General features: G+C 40.8%; 2 protein-coding genes across 2 annotated transcripts; one reads left to right on the top strand and one right to left on the bottom strand.

Moving 5' to 3' along the window:
- Nucleotides 1-892: 892 nt before the first annotated feature.
- On the top strand, nt 893-8,647 carry MONOS_15727 (uncharacterized protein; the record flags this gene model as incomplete). Its single annotated transcript, XM_067868619.1, has 1 exon — nt 893-8,647. The coding sequence occupies one exon, from the start codon at nt 893-895 to the stop codon at nt 8,645-8,647; it is 7,755 nt and encodes a 2,584-aa protein (XP_067727272.1).
- A 1,848-nt stretch (nt 8,648-10,495) lies between these two features.
- MONOS_17603 (uncharacterized protein) lies at nt 10,496-17,785 on the bottom strand (the record flags this gene model as incomplete). The annotated part of the gene is made up of 2 exons (XM_067870538.1): nt 10,496-17,201; nt 17,436-17,785. The coding sequence occupies 2 exons, from the start codon at nt 17,783-17,785 to the stop codon at nt 10,496-10,498; spliced, it is 7,056 nt and encodes a 2,351-aa protein (XP_067727271.1).
- Between the last annotated feature and the right edge of the window lie 317 nt (nt 17,786-18,102).

Below are 18,102 nucleotides of genomic sequence, written 5' to 3'. Positions count from 1 at the left end.
AATGTTCAATCTTTCTGTTCCATTTCTTTTTCATAACAATTAAACATTGAAATTTCTGTTTTTTTCTCAACAAAAATTTCAGAACAGGAAAATTGATTCAGAGAACTTGAGAAAACTGGTCAAAACGATGAAGTTGAGTCGTTTCAAATGAATGGTGTGTTTTTTCTTGTTGAACAGCAGAACATACTTTTTGCTCTTTCTCCTTTGCACTTTGGTTGACTCAAATTGTCTGTTTTCAGAAAAAGTGAAAATGGAGAGAATACTATCAACGATCTGAGCGTGAGCGCATCATTGCATCAGATCTTCTCTGTCTGTCTCTGCTCTCCATTTACGCGTTCTTTCTTTCTGCTTCGCATTCAGCTTTGCGTGAAGAAAAAACAGGAAATGCTATCTCCCAATTGAACGGAATATTTGACAACAACGAAAGTGATCTGATGAAATCGATTCTTTCTTCTGAGCTGCGTTGAAGAATCTTCATTCTCTTTTTGAATGGAATATTATGTAAATGCCACTCAACCGATGGATTCGTCAAAATCTTCATCTTTTCTTTTCTTTTCTTTTCTGTTCTGTTCAGAAGTTTTGACGAAACGGCAGCCATGCAGATGAAATGACCTCCATCAACAGAAAAGAAGCTTGATTCAGACAGAGCACAAGGAATAACAAATGAAAAAAGAAACAGCATTGGATTCGAAGACAAAGATGGATGCGATGAAAAATCGATGGAACATTGAATAGAATTAATTTTGTGAAAAGGCAAACCTTACATTTCAAACGACAGGTATTTCTCCTTCTTTCTTCATGATCTGAATTTGATGTTTTTATTTTGCACTTTGATCAAATATGAAACACATATTTTTTTCTTTTTCAGTGAAACCATAATATATTTCTGGGGATGAGCTTGCACATGTTTTTATTTGCACACTTGCTTCTTGTGGCCGTGTTCAAAGGTCAAGGGTTCATTGGAGTTCCTTCATCAAGATATGAAGATTTTTACAGAAATTGTGATAATCACGATTTCATCATTGATCCGAACCGAATCATAGAACAAGATGAGCATTTTCCTGCAAACAACAATGATTATAATTTGTGTGAGCGAAGTGTATTATCTGGAGCAGAAAGACAGCAGTCAGGAATTTCTACAGTCATAAATGCATTTTTGGGATTCTACAATTCTACAGTTGGACTGAAAAATGTGGCACTTGAACATTCATCATCATCTTTTGTGCTTCTAACAGAATACTCAACTCTGATGATGGACTCCTGCATATCCAACCAAATATCGGAATCTCCTTTTCATCTTCAAAGCGGATCAATCAACATGGCAAACTTGAGTGTGATTCCTCAAATGAATATTTACTCTGGAAGTCTCATGATTTCATCTGATCACAAGAATTCCGTCATTTTGAGAAATTCCATGTTTTCGGATCTGGTTGTCTCATCGTCAGACTATTTCCTATTGTTCGGAAAGAGCCATAGTGAACGGATTGTTAATTGTGCCTTCAGGAACATGTCTGTGAAATTTGACAAAAACGGAGATTACCAAATGGAACATACATGCTTGCTGAGTTCGATGGAGAACACACTCATTTATTCGTGTGTGAATGCCTTTGAAGGAGGGATCTCGAGTGGATCCTATTCTTCACAAGAGTTTATCTGCAAAAACACAACAATAAACTTTGGGAAAAGAGAAATGAATGCTTTTCAGAAAAAAGAACGAATGGACACAACAGAAAGCCAATCGTTTTCATTGTGCGAATGGGTTGACTGCACGGCACCGCAAGGAGGAGCGCTTTATGTGCATGAAAATTCAACTGCCATTCTGACTGTTGAAAATTCTTCATTCACGAGATGCAATGCTTCTTCAACTCGAGGCGGTGGAATATATGCCTTCAAAATATCTGAGTGTATGGTTCTTCATTCAAGCTTTTATAAATGTGAGGCTGCAGGAACAACAGATTGCGGAGGAGGAGGAATAATGGCAGAGAACGTTTTGACTCAAACTCTGGTTGTTAGTAGTTCTTTTCGAAACTGTTCAACTGGGAATGATGCAGGAGCAATCAGTATTTGTCCAACAATGACGATAAGACAAAAACATTGTATTATTGATTCATTATTTTTGAATTGTGAAGCAAACAATCCATCTTCTTCCACAGGAGGAGCAATTGAGCATTGGAAGCCAACGGATAAAGTTATCGTTTCAAATTGCTTCTTCTGTAACTGTATGGCAATGCTTGGAGGAGGTGCTGTTTTTCAGGATGTTGGTTCGAACAATTGTGGAATATTGTTTTATTACTGTTTCTTTCATAACAATTCATGCAGAATTGGTGGTCATGATATTGTTTTGAAAAATTCAACATCAAACAACATTGATTCAAGTTGCTATTCAACCAGGGAAACTGAAAACAGAGTCAGCTTGGATTATTCAAAAATTGTGGACAAAAGTGAATGGCTTCGAAATGATTTTGGAAGAATCAGATTTGTGTCATCGACTGATTCAAAACAAAAAGGAATTGACACATATGCATGTGGCTTGGATAAAAGCCATCCATGCAACACTATCAGCCATTGCTTGACTCAACTTATTCCTAACCATGTGACTGACATCGAGATTCTCACAGGAAAAATAAAAGAGACCAAGAGTGTGGACTGCAGTTCCAACACTTTCACAATATATGGCCAAAGTGATATGAGCACAGAAATCCATTCAGAATTTGAAGAATCAAGCTTATCTCTTTTTTCAGTCTCTACAGGCACATTTTCAGTGAGAGACTTTGTTCTTGTGCATGATTCGGTACATGAAAATAATCGTCGGTCAAGGCTGTTTGAGATAACTGGAGCAGGAGAGCTGAGGATAAGTGCGCTGAACATATCTGCTGGAAGCGGACACTCGGCACAAACAGCATTCACCACAGAGTTGATAAATGTTCGGAATGGGATCCTTCAGATGAATAATGTAAACTTGGCAAAGACTATCTCTTCAACTTCGTTGTTTTCGCTTTCTTCAGCAAATGGAATTTCATTGGCACTTTCTGAGTGTTCCTTTGATGAGATTGAGAGAACAACCGGTGGAGCAGCTGTGATGTCGTTTTCCAACGACAAGGTTAACATCGATCTGGATTCTTGTTCATTTTCTGGATGTGGAAGCACAACATCAACTGATGGAGGATCAATGATGCTTTGTGTGGGAGAGGCGAATGAAGTGAAAGTGAAAGGCGGATCTTTTGATGGATGCTATTGCTCGGCATTGAATGGACTCGGGGGTGGAATTCTTCTTCGATTGATGAATGAAAATCCCAATATCCTGATTTCTTCCTCATTTGGCACAAACACAGCCAAGTGGGGAAGTGACATTTTTGTCTTTTCACCCAATCTGGAAGCAATCGCCAATCCTCAAAAGATCTCGTGTGTGACAGCCACCTTGGATTCTGTTGACAAAGTGAGAGGATACGACAATGGAAACAACAGTGTAGCCATTCCTCTGTGCATCTATCTCCTCCCCACCCCAGAAGAAATTCATGTGAGCAACGTCGAGGCATCTGACCATTCCCATTGTGGAATTGTCCAATTCCCTTGTTTGACAATGAAACATTCACTCACAAGGCCAACAGGAGAAAAGAAAGTTGTTGTGAATGGAATGATTCAGATGAGAGATGAATTGACCTTTGCTGAACAGAAACATGAAATTCGAGGAAATGATGATCAAAGTTGTTGGACAGTCGCTGATGCAAGTTCAACATCAAACTCAGCAATGATAACAACAAGCATTGAAACAGAATTATCAAAACTTATCTTCTCTCTTCCTCCTTCTTTCTCTTCACACTCCACTTTTGTTTCTTCTTCTTCGCAACTGACTTTGAATCAGTGTTCTCTTTCCCTTCAAAATCCATCATTAGAATTGACATTTCTGTTCTTGTCTGTTGAATCAGGAATTTTGACAATCGACAAATTCTCAGCTTTATCAATTGTCTTGAATGGAAATCCGTTGATCTCTTTGTCTGGAAGTTGCACAAGGGATGAATTGATGAACACCAAATGGTTGAACATGACAAACTGCCGTTTCACAGAAATTGAAAGAACTGATGGAAGTGGAGGCTGTTTGAGCATTGATAACAGCGATGATGAAGATTCAAAGGCAGAAATAAATGTTGAAGAATGCGATTTTGATGGATGCTCTGTGCTGGCTGAAGGAAGCAGAGGAGGAGCCATCGATGCTCAGTTGAAAGGGAATATTCAAATAAATATTATTTCATGCACATTCACAGGATGCACAGCTCCTGCTGAAGAACGGAAGACTGGCTTCGGTGGAGGGATGGCACTGAAGCTGATTGATGATTGTTCTTCATTTGTGATCTCATCCCCCATTTTTGAGGAAGACAAGCCAAATATTGCAAAATATGGAAATGATCTTTTTGTTGAATCATCCAACTTGACAAAGAGCATCACAAATGACTCACTTCCATTTGTGTCCGATCATCTGGCAGATATTTCATTGGATTCATTGAGAGGCTTTGATGGGAATGACACAGCAAATGCTATTCCATTGGCGTATTTTTGGAGAGCGATTGGCTCAGAGATATTTATAGGAGGTGAAGGTTGCGATGTGTGCGTTTGTGGGCTTTCTGATTATCCTTGCCAATCAATCGATTATTCTCTGGATCGACTGCCTGAAGGAAATGAAAAGAATATCAATATCATTGGAAAAGGAGTTCTCCAAAAAAGTGTTGATGTGAGTGGAGTTTCTTTAAAATCAGATGATGAAGAAATATGCTCTTTGGAATGTCTCTCATCTCTTGAAGGAGGAGAGGAAGCAGTAATGAAGACTCAGGGCATCACAAATCTCGAACTGATGAAGTTTGTGATTCCATCTTCATTCACAAGTGGAGTGAACGTTCTGATCCATGTTGGTTCAAGTGAAGGACTGTTGACTCTGAAAGACTGCTCATTCACAAAAAATGAAGAAAGCAGAGAAGAAATAATGAATTACGGGCTGATCAAGGCAGATGGGGGCACAGTCAAATTGGAATTTGTAACGATACAATCACTCAGCTTTTCAAAAGATGTTATTTCTGTGTTGTCAACAACGATATTGAATGTTAAAAACCTGACGATGAAGAATGTTGAGCTGGAAGGAGCAAGCGGATTGAGCATTTCAAAGATTTCCAGAAGAGAAAAAAATGAAGCTGAACAAGACATTGTTGTTGAATGGAGCGTATTCGAAGAAGTCGCTCAGAACACAACAGATGATATTCCCATCATTCGAAATGTGAACGATGAGTCATTGAAAATTGTGATGAGAAACACAACGATGAAGAAGTGTGGTGGAAAAAGGTGTGGAAAGGGAGGAGGGATGTTTAATGTGTTGAATGAGGAAGGAAACTTTGACTGCTCATTTTGCACGATTTCTGAATGCTTTTGCTCCAATACAGGAAGAGGCGGGTGGATGTTTCTGGAATGCACCTCAACAGTTGAACATCCTCTGAATTTTGTTCTCTCAAATATCACCCTCAAAGACAACACCGCATTGAAGGGAAGAGATGTGTATGTGAGATGTCACTCAATCGAAACACAAATTGCTGATGAGCAATTCTTGCTGGATTTCAGAGCACCGTTTGTGAAGGATCTTGCGGTGTGGGGTTGCACAACTGACTCGTTTGAAGGAGAAGAAGATCTTCTGCTGAGAGTCGTGAAATATCTGAGCGAGACGATATTTGTGTCTTCCGTTTCTGAAAATCACAAAGATAGCAAGCAATGTGGAGAGTTCAGCATGCCTTGCCAATCATTGGATGTTGGAGTGCAACACATCATTCCTTCGTCGTATTCGCAGCTGTTGATCTCGAAGGAGACGGTTATTGTTGGGGAATGCGAAGCAATGGATTTGATCATCCGCTCATTGCAATCTTCCTCAGCTGCTCTGGTTCATCTGAACTCAACAATTAATATCAATGAGGGAAGTCTCATTTCAATCTCAGAGACTGTTCGGATTGAAAAATTGAAATTCGATTTTGGCCAGTCATTTTCATATTCTGGAAGTTCAATCATCCATGAAGCAAATGCCCAGCTGTCTCTTTCATCTGTTGATTTCTCTTCTGTTGGCCAATCAGAGAACATTGAATCTGTTGTTCTCAATTCAACTTTGCTGAGCATTAAAAATGGAATTCTTCATATTGACAACTGCTCAGTGTCACTCCTCTCGTTCAAGAAGCCTTCATTCCTGTTCAGCGGCAAAGAGATATCATTGACAAATGTGAAACTGGAACAAATTGACTCAATGGCAAATGTGTTTGAGATTGTTGACTGCAAAGAAGTTGTATTCAATGGAATATCAGCTGATGGAGTGAAGCTGTCTGATGGTTGTGTCTTTTCAATAAACGAAAAGACTTCAGGTTCTGTTTCTGTTGGAATCTCCTCATTCAATCACTGTTCAAGGAATTCGGAAGGATCTTCTGTTCTCTCTGTTTCTTCAACTTCTGCTCAAATAGTTCTTTCAAACTGCTCTTACTCAGATTGCCATTCTCTGTCAAGAAAAGGAAGCATTGTGGAGATTCACAATGCAAAGGATGTTTCAATAAGTCTGTGTCGATTTGATGGAGGGCTTGTGAATGAAAATGAAAACGAGAACAGAAATGAATTCAAAGAGATGTGCAGATGGAATGGGTCACTTGTGGATGTTCAATCCAGCAATGTTGGGATGAAAGACACAACAATCAGCAACTCGAAGAACGGCGGGCTTTCGTTGTCAGGTGGAAGTGTGGAGATATATGATGGGAGATTTGAGAACAACAATCCGTCGATAGCGAATTATGGATCGGCACGAAGAAACATTCTGTGTGGAGGCTCAGGAAGATTGAGGGTTGTGAGTTTGAAAGGAGGGGATGGAGTGTTGCCGAATACATCGTTGTGGATGTTGAATGAAGGATGCACACTGGAAGGGATTGCCAGAGAAAGAGCATCTTCGTTTTTCATCCCGAGGGTGGAGAGTGTGTCATCGGAAAAGTCAGGGGAGGTGGTGAATGTTGTGTTCAGAGGATCAGTTCTCCTTCCATGCAACCTCTCGTTCAAGACCGTTGCAGCAGTTGGGGATGAGGAAGTGGTTGAGAAATATTCGTTTGATGAAAGCGCTTTCATATCAGAAGAAGAGGTGCATGGTTCTGTTCCTGTCAAGACAGTTGAAGGGGTGGCAAGCGAAGCAGAAGTGAGGGTGTGTATTCTGTTTGGGAGTGCTGATTCTCCATCAGCCACTGATTCTTTCGTTCTGAAGAACAGGAGTGAATCCAAAACAAGTGGAGATGAAAGGATTGCCGAAGGAGGAAAGAAAGAAAGATCGATATGGCCAATAATTGTGATTGTGATGGCAATTATTCTTTTGATTGTTCTGATTATTTCTGTAATATTTATTGTTCGATGGAGAAAAGCTAAAAATGAGAACGAAGATCTGAGAGAGATTGTGAATGACAATATCAAAAAGGATCCAAAGCTGATTGAGATGATGACGATGGAGATGTCGCCTGAGGAACAGTGGCGAAGAGCCGAAAGAGAGGCAGAGAAGAAGAATGAGGAGAGGATAAAGAAAAGAGTGTATGCGAAAAGCCTTGGACATTCGGAGTCATCTGAGCATCTTCTATCTGAGAGTGGCTCAACTGAATATATTCTGGGGAGAGATTCAGACAAGATTCCAGATTGGGCTCTGGAGAAAGTGGACGAGGAGGAGGAAGAAGAGACAAGAAAGAGAACGCCATCACCTTCCATTTCATCCACTTCAACAACTTCAACAACTAATTCAGATTCCACTTTTGTTCGGGGAGATGATCTGTGTCCAACCACCTCATCGATGTCGAATCTTGTGGATGCCATGGCATGCTCATCACCACATGAAAAGCTGATTGTTGACTTGAGGGATTCTCTGTTCATGTTGTTGCATGGGAGGAATGAGAAGAAAGAGATGGCGATTGGGAGTCTTCAGCAAAGAGAGCAGACAGCTGCTCAAATCCTGTTCTGGGTGGCGAATGGAGCTCTCCATTCATTTGACGAGATCGAAAATACTCTTTCTTCCCTTGCCAACCTCAGTCCTCACATTGTGTTGTTTTCAGAACATATGGTGATCTGCATTGTGATGCATTCAGACTTCTCGTCTGATGATTCTGATTCCTCATCCATCTCTTCATCGACAGTTGTGACATCTGCCAGTGATGATGATGATGATGAAAGTGACTCTCTGCCCTCATCGGCCTTTGAGGATGAGGAAGACAACCGATATGAGTGTTTGCGGTGGAAGGCGCCCGAGTTGCTGATGAACAAGAAGATTGGAGCAACAAAGGAATCAGTGGTGTTTTCGATTGGGATGATGTTGTGGGAGTGTCTGACGCTGCAGATCCCGTTTGGGGAGTATGAGGCAGAAATGGCGGGGAAGAAGATCAAAGATGGGGAGAGGCCGAAGATGTTGGTGGGTTGTGAGTCGTCTCTTGGGGAGGTTGCGAGCAAAGGGATGGCGCAGAAGGCAGAGGAGAGGCCTGGGCTGGAAGAGCTGAAAAGAGAGTTTTTCATGCGATTTCCGGAAGGGGCGATTGTGTTCACGATGTCGGATGCGGTTGATCTTGTGGGAGAATTGAGCAAGATGGGAAGCACCGATGAGAAGAAAGAGGATGAGTGATGGGAAACAACACACCAGAGAGATTGTGCTTGAAGAAGGATTAGAAGAAGAAGAAGAAGAAGATAAGAGCGAGTGAGACATTGGGATAGCACGAGCTTTTCAATTGGACTTGTTGGCGCTTTTCAGAATATTTTTCTGGAGCTTGAGCCATGATGAGATGATGATGGCAATGAATGCAAAAAAAACAATTTTTTTTTTCAAAAAAAACTTTTCATTTCTTTTTATTCTTTTATATCTTTTTTTTAGTTATGGAAAGGAAATTGGGGTTTGTCATCCATTTTTGTGGGGTTGTTCGAATAATATTTGACTCATTGACTCGTTTGTGCTCGTTGTTCTGTTTTTCTTTTTTATTCTTTTCCATTCCTTTTATGTTTTCCTTTTGAAGTTTTATAATTCTTTTTTAAAAGATCATTGGCATTTTCTGTTGAAGCAACAATTCATAAATATGTGTGTTTTTTCAGCATTTCACAAATTCATTCCCAAAAATTAATGAGAAAAATACGAGAGAGAAATGATGCAGTTGCGATTGGCAAGCTCACTGTCTTTTCTGGCAAAGTTGCTGATTAATCTCCCACATGGAAATATGGTTCATGAATGGTCGAAGCATGAAAAAATGCAGCAGGAGTTATGGAACAGCAGCACAAGGAAGATAAAAAAGAAAATAAATGAAATCGTCTCTGACTTGAGTAATCAATGCAAAGCACATGGATGAGATATATAGCTGACTTTTTTTTTCCTGACTTTCCACAAACACTCTCACTGGAAGCAATGGACATCTTTGAAAGTCTTCAAATGGACATTTGATTTTTTTTTTTTTGCAGAGCATGTATTTTCTGGTTTGTGCAGCAGAAAGAGAGAAGTTATGTGAGCACCTTGACATCCAATTTTATTTGTTTGATAATTTACAGATAAACAAAGAATTTCGTGTGAATTTATTGTGGACTATTTTCAGATAAGAAATCTGTTTAAATTGGATGCCAAGGTGCTCACATAACTTCTTTCTTCCTGCTGCACAAACCAGGAAATAAATGCTTTGATAAAAAATCAAATGTCCATTTGAAGACTTTCAAAGATGTCCATTGCTTCCAGTGAGAGTGTTTGTGGAAAGTCAGGAAAAAAAAAGTCAGCTATATATCTCATCCATGTGCTTTGCATTGATTACTCAAGTCAGAGACGATTTCATTTATTTTCTTTTTTATCTTCCTTGTGCTGCTGTTCCATAACTCCTGCTGCATTTTTTCATGCTTCGACCATTCATGAACCATATTTCCATGTGGGAGATTAATCAGCAACTTTGCCAGAAAAGACAGTGAGCTTGCCAATCGCAACTGCATCATTTCTCTCTCGTATTTTTCTCATTAATTTTTGGGAATGAATTTGTGAAATGCTGAAAAAACACACATATTTATGAATTGTTGCTTCAACAGAAAATGCCAATGATCTTTTAAAAAAGAATTATAAAACTTCAAAAGGAAAACATAAAAGGAATGGAAAAGAATAAAAAAGAAAAACAGAACAACGAGCACAAACGAGTCAATGAGTCAAATATTATTCGAACAACCCCACAAAAATGGATGACAAACCCCAATTTCCTTTCCATAACTAAAAAAAAGATATAAAAGAATAAAAAGAAATGAAAAGTTTTTTTTGAAAAAAAAAATTGTTTTTTTTGCATTCATTGCCATCATCATCTCATCATGGCTCAAGCTCCAGAAAAATATTCTGAAAAGCGCCAACAAGTCCAATTGAAAAGCTCGTGCTATCCCAATGTCTCACTCGCTCTTATCTTCTTCTTCTTCTTCTTCTAATCCTTCTTCAAGCACAATCTCTCTGGTGTGTTGTTTCCCATCACTCATCCTCTTTCTTCTCATCGGTGCTTCCCATCTTGCTCAATTCTCCCACAAGATCAACCGCATCCGACATCGTGAACACAATCGCCCCTTCCGGAAATCGCATGAAAAACTCTCTTTTCAGCTCTTCCAGCCCAGGCCTCTCCTCTGCCTTCTGCGCCATCCCTTTGCTCGCAACCTCCCCAAGAGACGACTCACAACCCACCAACATCTTCGGCCTCTCCCCATCTTTGATCTTCTTCCCCGCCATTTCTGCCTCATACTCCCCAAACGGGATCTGCAGCGTCAGACACTCCCACAACATCATCCCAATCGAAAACACCACTGATTCCTTTGTTGCTCCAATCTTCTTGTTCATCAGCAACTCGGGCGCCTTCCACCGCAAACACTCATATCGGTTGTCTTCCTCATCCTCAAAGGCCGATGAGGGCAGAGAGTCACTTTCATCATCATCATCATCACTGGCAGATGTCACAACTGTCGATGAAGAGATGGATGAGGAATCAGAATCATCAGACGAGAAGTCTGAATGCATCACAATGCAGATCACCATATGTTCTGAAAACAACACAATGTGAGGACTGAGGTTGGCAAGGGAAGAAAGAGTATTTTCGATCTCGTCAAATGAATGGAGAGCTCCATTCGCCACCCAGAACAGGATTTGAGCAGCTGTCTGCTCTCTTTGCTGAAGACTCCCAATCGCCATCTCTTTCTTCTCATTCCTCCCATGCAACAACATGAACAGAGAATCCCTCAAGTCAACAATCAGCTTTTCATGTGGTGATGAGCATGCCATGGCATCCACAAGATTCGACATCGATGAGGTGGTTGGACACAGATCCTCTCCCCGAACAAAAGTGGAATCCGAATCAGTTGTGTCCGTTGTTGAAGTGGATGAAATGGATGGTGAAGGCGATCTCTTTCTTGTTTCTTCTTCCTCTTCTTTCTCATCCACTTTCTCCAGCATCCACTCAGGGATCTTGTCTGAATCTCTTCCCAAAATATATTCTGTTGAGCCACTCTCAGACAGAAGATGCTCAGATGACTCCGAATGTCCAAGGCTTTTCGCATACACTCTTTTCTTTATCCTCTCCTCATTCTTCTTCTCTGCCTCTCTTTCGGCTCTTCGCCACTGTTCCTCAGGCGACATCTCCATCGTCATCATCTCAATCAGCTTTGGATCCTTTTTGATATTGTCATTCACAATCTCTCTCAGATCTTCGTTCTCATTTTTAGCTTTTCTCCATCGAACAATAAATATTACAGAAATAATCAGAACAATCAAAAGAATAATTGCCATCACAATCACAATTATTGGCCATATCGATCTTTCTTTCTTTCCTCCTTCGGCAATCCTTTCATCTCCACTTGTTTTGGATTCACTCCTGTTCTTCAGAACGAAAGAATCAGTGGCTGATGGAGAATCAGCACTCCCAAACAGAATACACACCCTCACTTCTGCTTCGCTTGCCACCCCTTCAACTGTCTTGACAGGAACAGAACCATGCACCTCTTCTTCTGATATGAAAGCGCTTTCATCAAACGAATATTTCTCAACCACTTCCTCATCCCCAACTGCTGCAACGGTCTTGAACGAGAGGTTGCATGGAAGGAGAACTGATCCTCTGAACACAACATTCACCACCTCCCCTGACTTTTCCGATGACACACTCTCCACCCTCGGGATGAAAAACGAAGATGCTCTTTCTCTGGCAATCCCTTCCAGTGTGCATCCTTCATTCAACATCCACAACGATGTATTCGGCAACACTCCATCCCCTCCTTTCAAACTCACAACCCTCAATCTTCCTGAGCCTCCACACAGAATGTTTCTTCGTGCCGATCCATAATTCGCTATCGACGGATTGTTGTTCTCAAATCTCCCATCATATATCTCCACACTTCCACCTGACAACGAAAGCCCCCCTTTCTTCGAGTTGCTGATTGTTGTGTCTTTCATCCCAACATTGCTGGATTGAACATCCACAACTGACCCATTCCATCTGCACATCTCTTCCATTCTGCCATTTTTTCCCCATTCTTCTCTTGTCTCGTCTTCAAAATTCCCAAGGAAGCTACATGAATCAAAATCCAAATCAACACAATTATTTACGAGCACAATCGATCCATTCTCTTTTGAGCTCAAACACTTTCCAAATGAACAGTTCAACAGAATAACATTTTTCACAACATTCTTCATTTTCACCACACTTCCACTTTTTGAGAGAGTGATGTTCTGAATATCCAACTCTTTCATCTCCACTCTTGCTCTGTCTCCAACTTCAATCACATTTTCATCTGATTCCAATTTATCTATTCTTGTTTCTGATATTGTTGCTTTAGATCCCCCAACAAATTCTATCAAAGGCACACACAATTTCATTCTCGTGAATGCACACTTGTCCATCTCCAGTTCTCCCCCTTCAACTGCCATTATTGTGCTGGTAATGATTAATTCAGTTGTGGACGACAAACATTCACATTCTCTCATCATGGTTGTTCCGTTCTTCACTTTCATCACGTGGCTGTGATTTGCTTCATGCAACTCCCCAAACTCAAACACACACCGCTCTGCAACACACTCATTCGCAAACACAATCACACTCCTTTCGTTTCCTATCTCTTGAATTGCTTCATTGAAATGGACTATCGCCTTCATCTTCTTCATTGACTTCACACTCAAATCTCCAATCGCACATTCTCCTCCAATATCTCCTTCTTCATCAATAAAAACAATATTCACAACACCTCTTTGAATGTGATCCACACTGCAGCTGATGCTTTTGCACGGATTCGTCTGCTCTCCACACTGTCGCATATCCCTCCCGTTCGCATTCACAAACACCTGCTGCCCATAATAAAATGTTATCAGCGGGATCAGATCAATATCTGTTTTCTCTTCATCGCTTCCACAAATCGAGTTGTTCGACTTCAATGACTCCTGGCTGAAGTCCAGCGAGAACAGCTTCTCATTGATCTGCTTTTCAATTCGGTTGCATCGGATGAACACATCCTTACCAACATACGCATCATTCATTGTGAATCTGGTGCTCTCGATCATTATCCCCAAAGGCGGTGCATCCTCTGTGCCTGCTTGTGTTTCACCCAGGCCAGATGCATCTATCATCAGCCCTCCTCCTCTCCCCTTCACCACTGAGCACGAGCACATCCCAAACATGCAACCATTCACTCTCAACTCACTCCCTCTGCTCTTCAAACTCACCTTCATCCCTCCTCCCTCTTCGCTCCACTCACTCAGACACTTCGTCATCACACACCCTTCCACCAAGCATCTCATTTTACATTCAAATGAACAAGCACTCACAATTGTGGCTCTATTTTCACTGAGTGTGATGTTTGTGAATGTTGAGCTGTTTACGCTCATCGATAGCATTCCATCTTCATCTCCATTCACTTTGCTTCTCAACATCGTTGCCTCTTTCAATGATCTTACTGATAAGAGAGCATGTTCACTGATAGATATCAGACTTCTTCCTGAAACACTCGTGTCACTGATCGACAGATTCATCACATTTGCCACTTTCACATCTGAGGACAATTCCATAAATCCTTGCAACAAATGGAATTCTTTCAGAGCACAGTCTTCGATCACCACGCTCCCTCCATCCACTCTCACCAAACAGAAATTCGTTTCTTTTGAAGCATCCTCACTCACAAATGAGCAGCTTCTCACAGAAAGTGCCCCATCTCCTGACGACGATTTGAGGAATGCCAGATGATGAGCAAGCACATTCGGTAGAACAAATGAAACATTCACAAATGAGAGAATCACTTCTGAGGCAACCATTGCTTCTTCCATCTCTTCTTCATTTTCTTCTTCAACCCTCAGCACTGTTCCATTTTCTTCTCCTTCTATTGATATTTTTTGTGTGTCTGAATCTGTCTGAATCAAGTGCAACGAATTTTGAAGAATCACAAAATCAACAATTATCACATGTGATTCACTTCCTCCAAGTGTTCCATATCTCAGCGATATCAAGTGATTGATTGATGAGCATGGTGCTTCTGAAAATCCACAACCACTGAAGTCTCCTCCTTTCTCTTTCGAAACATACCCTTTCTCGCTCCAATTATCCCACATATACACAACCAGTGGAATCACATATCCCTCTCCTGTTGCCTTCCTTTCCCATCCACACAACTCATCCAATGATCCCAACTCCTGTGGGCTCATCTCCCATTTGAAGTTCTCTTTGTTCACAATCTCACTCAGATCCCATCCAGAAACAAACACATTCTTCCCTTTCCAGGCATTGCACCCCTCGAATGTCATTCCTTCCAACACAAATATACCAATCTCCTCTGAAAACTTCACAAATATCCCTCCTCCTAATCCTTTTCCCCCTCTTTCATCCTCACTTGATGACACTTTACATCTTTCAAACTTCACTCCCTTCATCTTCAAGCTCCCTCCATTTCCAACTCCTATCATCATTCCTCCTCCTCCTCCTCCATTTCCTCCATTATTCTCTGCCTTGCATCCATCAAACGTGGTCGATCCATTTACTACAACCTCTTCATCTTTTCCAATTGAAATCTTCATTCCTCCACCACATCCATCTTTCTCCTCAATACAACATTCACTGAATGTGCAACTAGAAACAATAATAATAACAGCAGCAGAAGCATCTCCACTCTCACTTTCACTTTCACTTTCCTCACATATTCTTTCCAAACAGCTTCCCCCTCCAGTTCTCCTCGTAATTCCAGTTAGAACACAATTCGAAAGTTCAGCAATGCCATCTCCAGTGCATTTAATAATTGGATTTGACAAGGTGTTTATTTGACCTTTGTTCGAAAAGCCTGCCATGTGCAGCACTCCTCCATCAACATGAAAAACACAGTATTCAATTTCATTCAGCAAGTTACCAGTGGAAGGCTCAACTGAACAATCACTGACACTCAAAACATTTGAAGAGGAAAGGACGAATGATGAAGCTGGAGAAAGAGTTGATGGAAGAGAAAAGCACATATCTTTCAGCAATGCTTCAGATGAAATGCAAATCAAACAATCTGAGTCAAACAGAGGAGAAGGCACAACAACCTCAACGGCGGCGTCTCCGACAGTGCCTGTCACATTCCAAAAATGTCTTTCCATCACAATCTCTTCACAGAGCACAAATCCATTTTTGATTCTGATTGTTCTTGTTTCATCCCCATACCACACCTCAACTACTTTGTTGATCGATGAGCACGGATACTGCTCCATTCCACATCTGCTGAATTCCAAGCTTTTCTCTCCTCCCACAAATCCAACATCCCCGTCCTCCATCAAAAATGGAAGAAGTGGTGCACACTCCTCCCGGCACCCATCCTCATATCCCAATAAGTCACTGTCTATCATCCCTTCACACTCAAAGCCAAATGTGGCCTTGTTCACAACATCTCTCAAACACTGTGCATTCACAAATATATTGTTCCCTTTTTCTGCTTGGCAACTCTCAAAAGAAGCACAATGGATACAAAAAGTACAATTCCCATCGCACACATCCAAATAGATTGCTCCGCCAAACCCTCCAACTCTATTTCCCTTCCCCGCACAGTAACAATTGATGAATGAAACATTATCAACATTCTCCTCAGCACCTTCACTTGACGCATTCCCGATCTCCATCTTCGAGCCTTCATCCAGTTGAATCCACATCCCTCCTCCACACCCATCCTCACACCCGCAGCTCCTCATCATTCCCCCTGAAATATTCACATTCATCCCATTCGCCAGATTCCCACAAATCACACTCCCATCCCCACTCGCTCGAGAAATACCATGTGCATCAACATTGTTCATCTGGAAAGACAATGAGCTTTCGCCTCTGATGTTGAATGCAGGAACTGATGAAAACGATATTCCACTGATCTCAACTGAGTCAAAAATGACAGATCCCATCTGGACGATCATTAGTGATGCTGATAGTACACAGCTTTCATCGTTTCTCAATGAAGTGATTACACACTCACACATATTCAGAACTCCTTCTTTTGCCAACATTTCCATTAGATGAGAAGATGGATTCTCTCCACAAACAAATGTCATATTTCTGAAATTTCCCATTCCTGTTCCAATGACCACCAACGATTCTCCATTTGGTGATCTGTTGTGAATAATCACTTGTGTTTTATCTTTCCCTTCAAATGCAATCCTCATTTTTCCAACTTCAACTTTGTTTTCTTCATAATCCCCAACTTCAATAATCACTTCATTGCTGCTTCCATCAGTATCCAGCACACTCATTCCAAACTCGATTGTTTTGCATCTTCTTCCATATTCATCTCCTGCCCTCACAAACCCACAGGCCATGTGATCCAATCCTTCCATTGAGTTCACAAACACTGGGTTGAAGAAGATCTTTGGAATCCAATCGTCGTATCCTGTTTCTCCTTTGACAACTCGATTGTTGTTTGCACTTGTGCTTGAACGACAATGCACAAACGAAGTTTCATTGACGCTTGTCCATCCTTCAACAACATATACGTCATGGCCCAGATTCACAGCTATGTTATTCGAAAAAAAGCAAAACAAAGTTGGTGAATCATTTTCTCCTGGGATGTTATCCCAACTTATTCCTGCTCCATTATTCTCGCTGAATCCACCACAAAATGAACAATCCGAAATCACAGCAGTTCCGTGATTATATAATCCAACACTCCCTCCTCCATTGTGTTGTGTTGTGTTCTTTCTGCAGCTATAAAAGTGACATTTATCAATAATCCCTTGTTTGACATTGTGCTCAATGAATATTCCCCCACCCATATGTTTCACTGAACTATTCGAACAATTTATGTTTTTTACAGAAAATGTTGAAATAAAATAAATATATAAACAACCACCAGATGCTTCTACAGAACAAGATTCAAAACTGGATGATGTAATTACAGATTTCTTTCCATCTCCTTGAGAAGAAATCGCTCCGCCACACCAAGAAGAATGGCATTCATTAAATCTGCACAATGATACATTTAAGAGTCCAGAAGATGTGAATAATATTGCACCACCATTAACTCTTGATGAATTTTCAGTTGAAAGGTTGTTGAAATCACAATCCACAAATGTTGCATCACCTGAGTCAACAACTTGACTTTTCATTGTCTTGTTTCCAATCACTGGATCTGCATTATCTCTCCGAACGCATTGAGAATAACTCGAATTGCAAGCAAAGAAATGATGATATCCTGAATGCATCCCTTCGACCAATCCTCCACCAAGTGGAGAATCCACTTTCTCGACAACGCATCCAGTGAAAGAATAATCATTTTTCGAGTTGCCCATCGAATGGTGATTGTTTTGGATTCTTGCGCTTTGTGAGATATTCGAAAAATGGCAGCTGAAAACTGATATTTTCCAAATGTCTGTACTTGCCAAAAGAGAAGTTGATCTCCCAAGGGAAAATGAAGAAAAATCAGAATCAATGATTTTCAAGTCTTTTTTCATTTTCTCTGAACTCATTTTTTCGCAACCAACAAATGGTTCAATAATTTCTGCACATCCAGCACTCAAATAAGAAGTGTTGCTCAGAATCAAATGGCCTTCATTCAGTGTGAATAAATAGCCATTTTTTGCTCCTCTTTGATGGATTGAACAACAAT

Source organism: Monocercomonoides exilis (assembly GCF_001643675.1).
Source record: "Monocercomonoides exilis strain PA203 chromosome Unknown scaffold23-1346700, whole genome shotgun sequence".
NCBI classification, from domain to species: domain Eukaryota; phylum Preaxostyla; order Oxymonadida; family Polymastigidae; genus Monocercomonoides; species Monocercomonoides exilis.
Note: the sequence above shows the minus strand (reverse complement) of the source record. Positions and strands in the feature narration are given on the sequence as shown.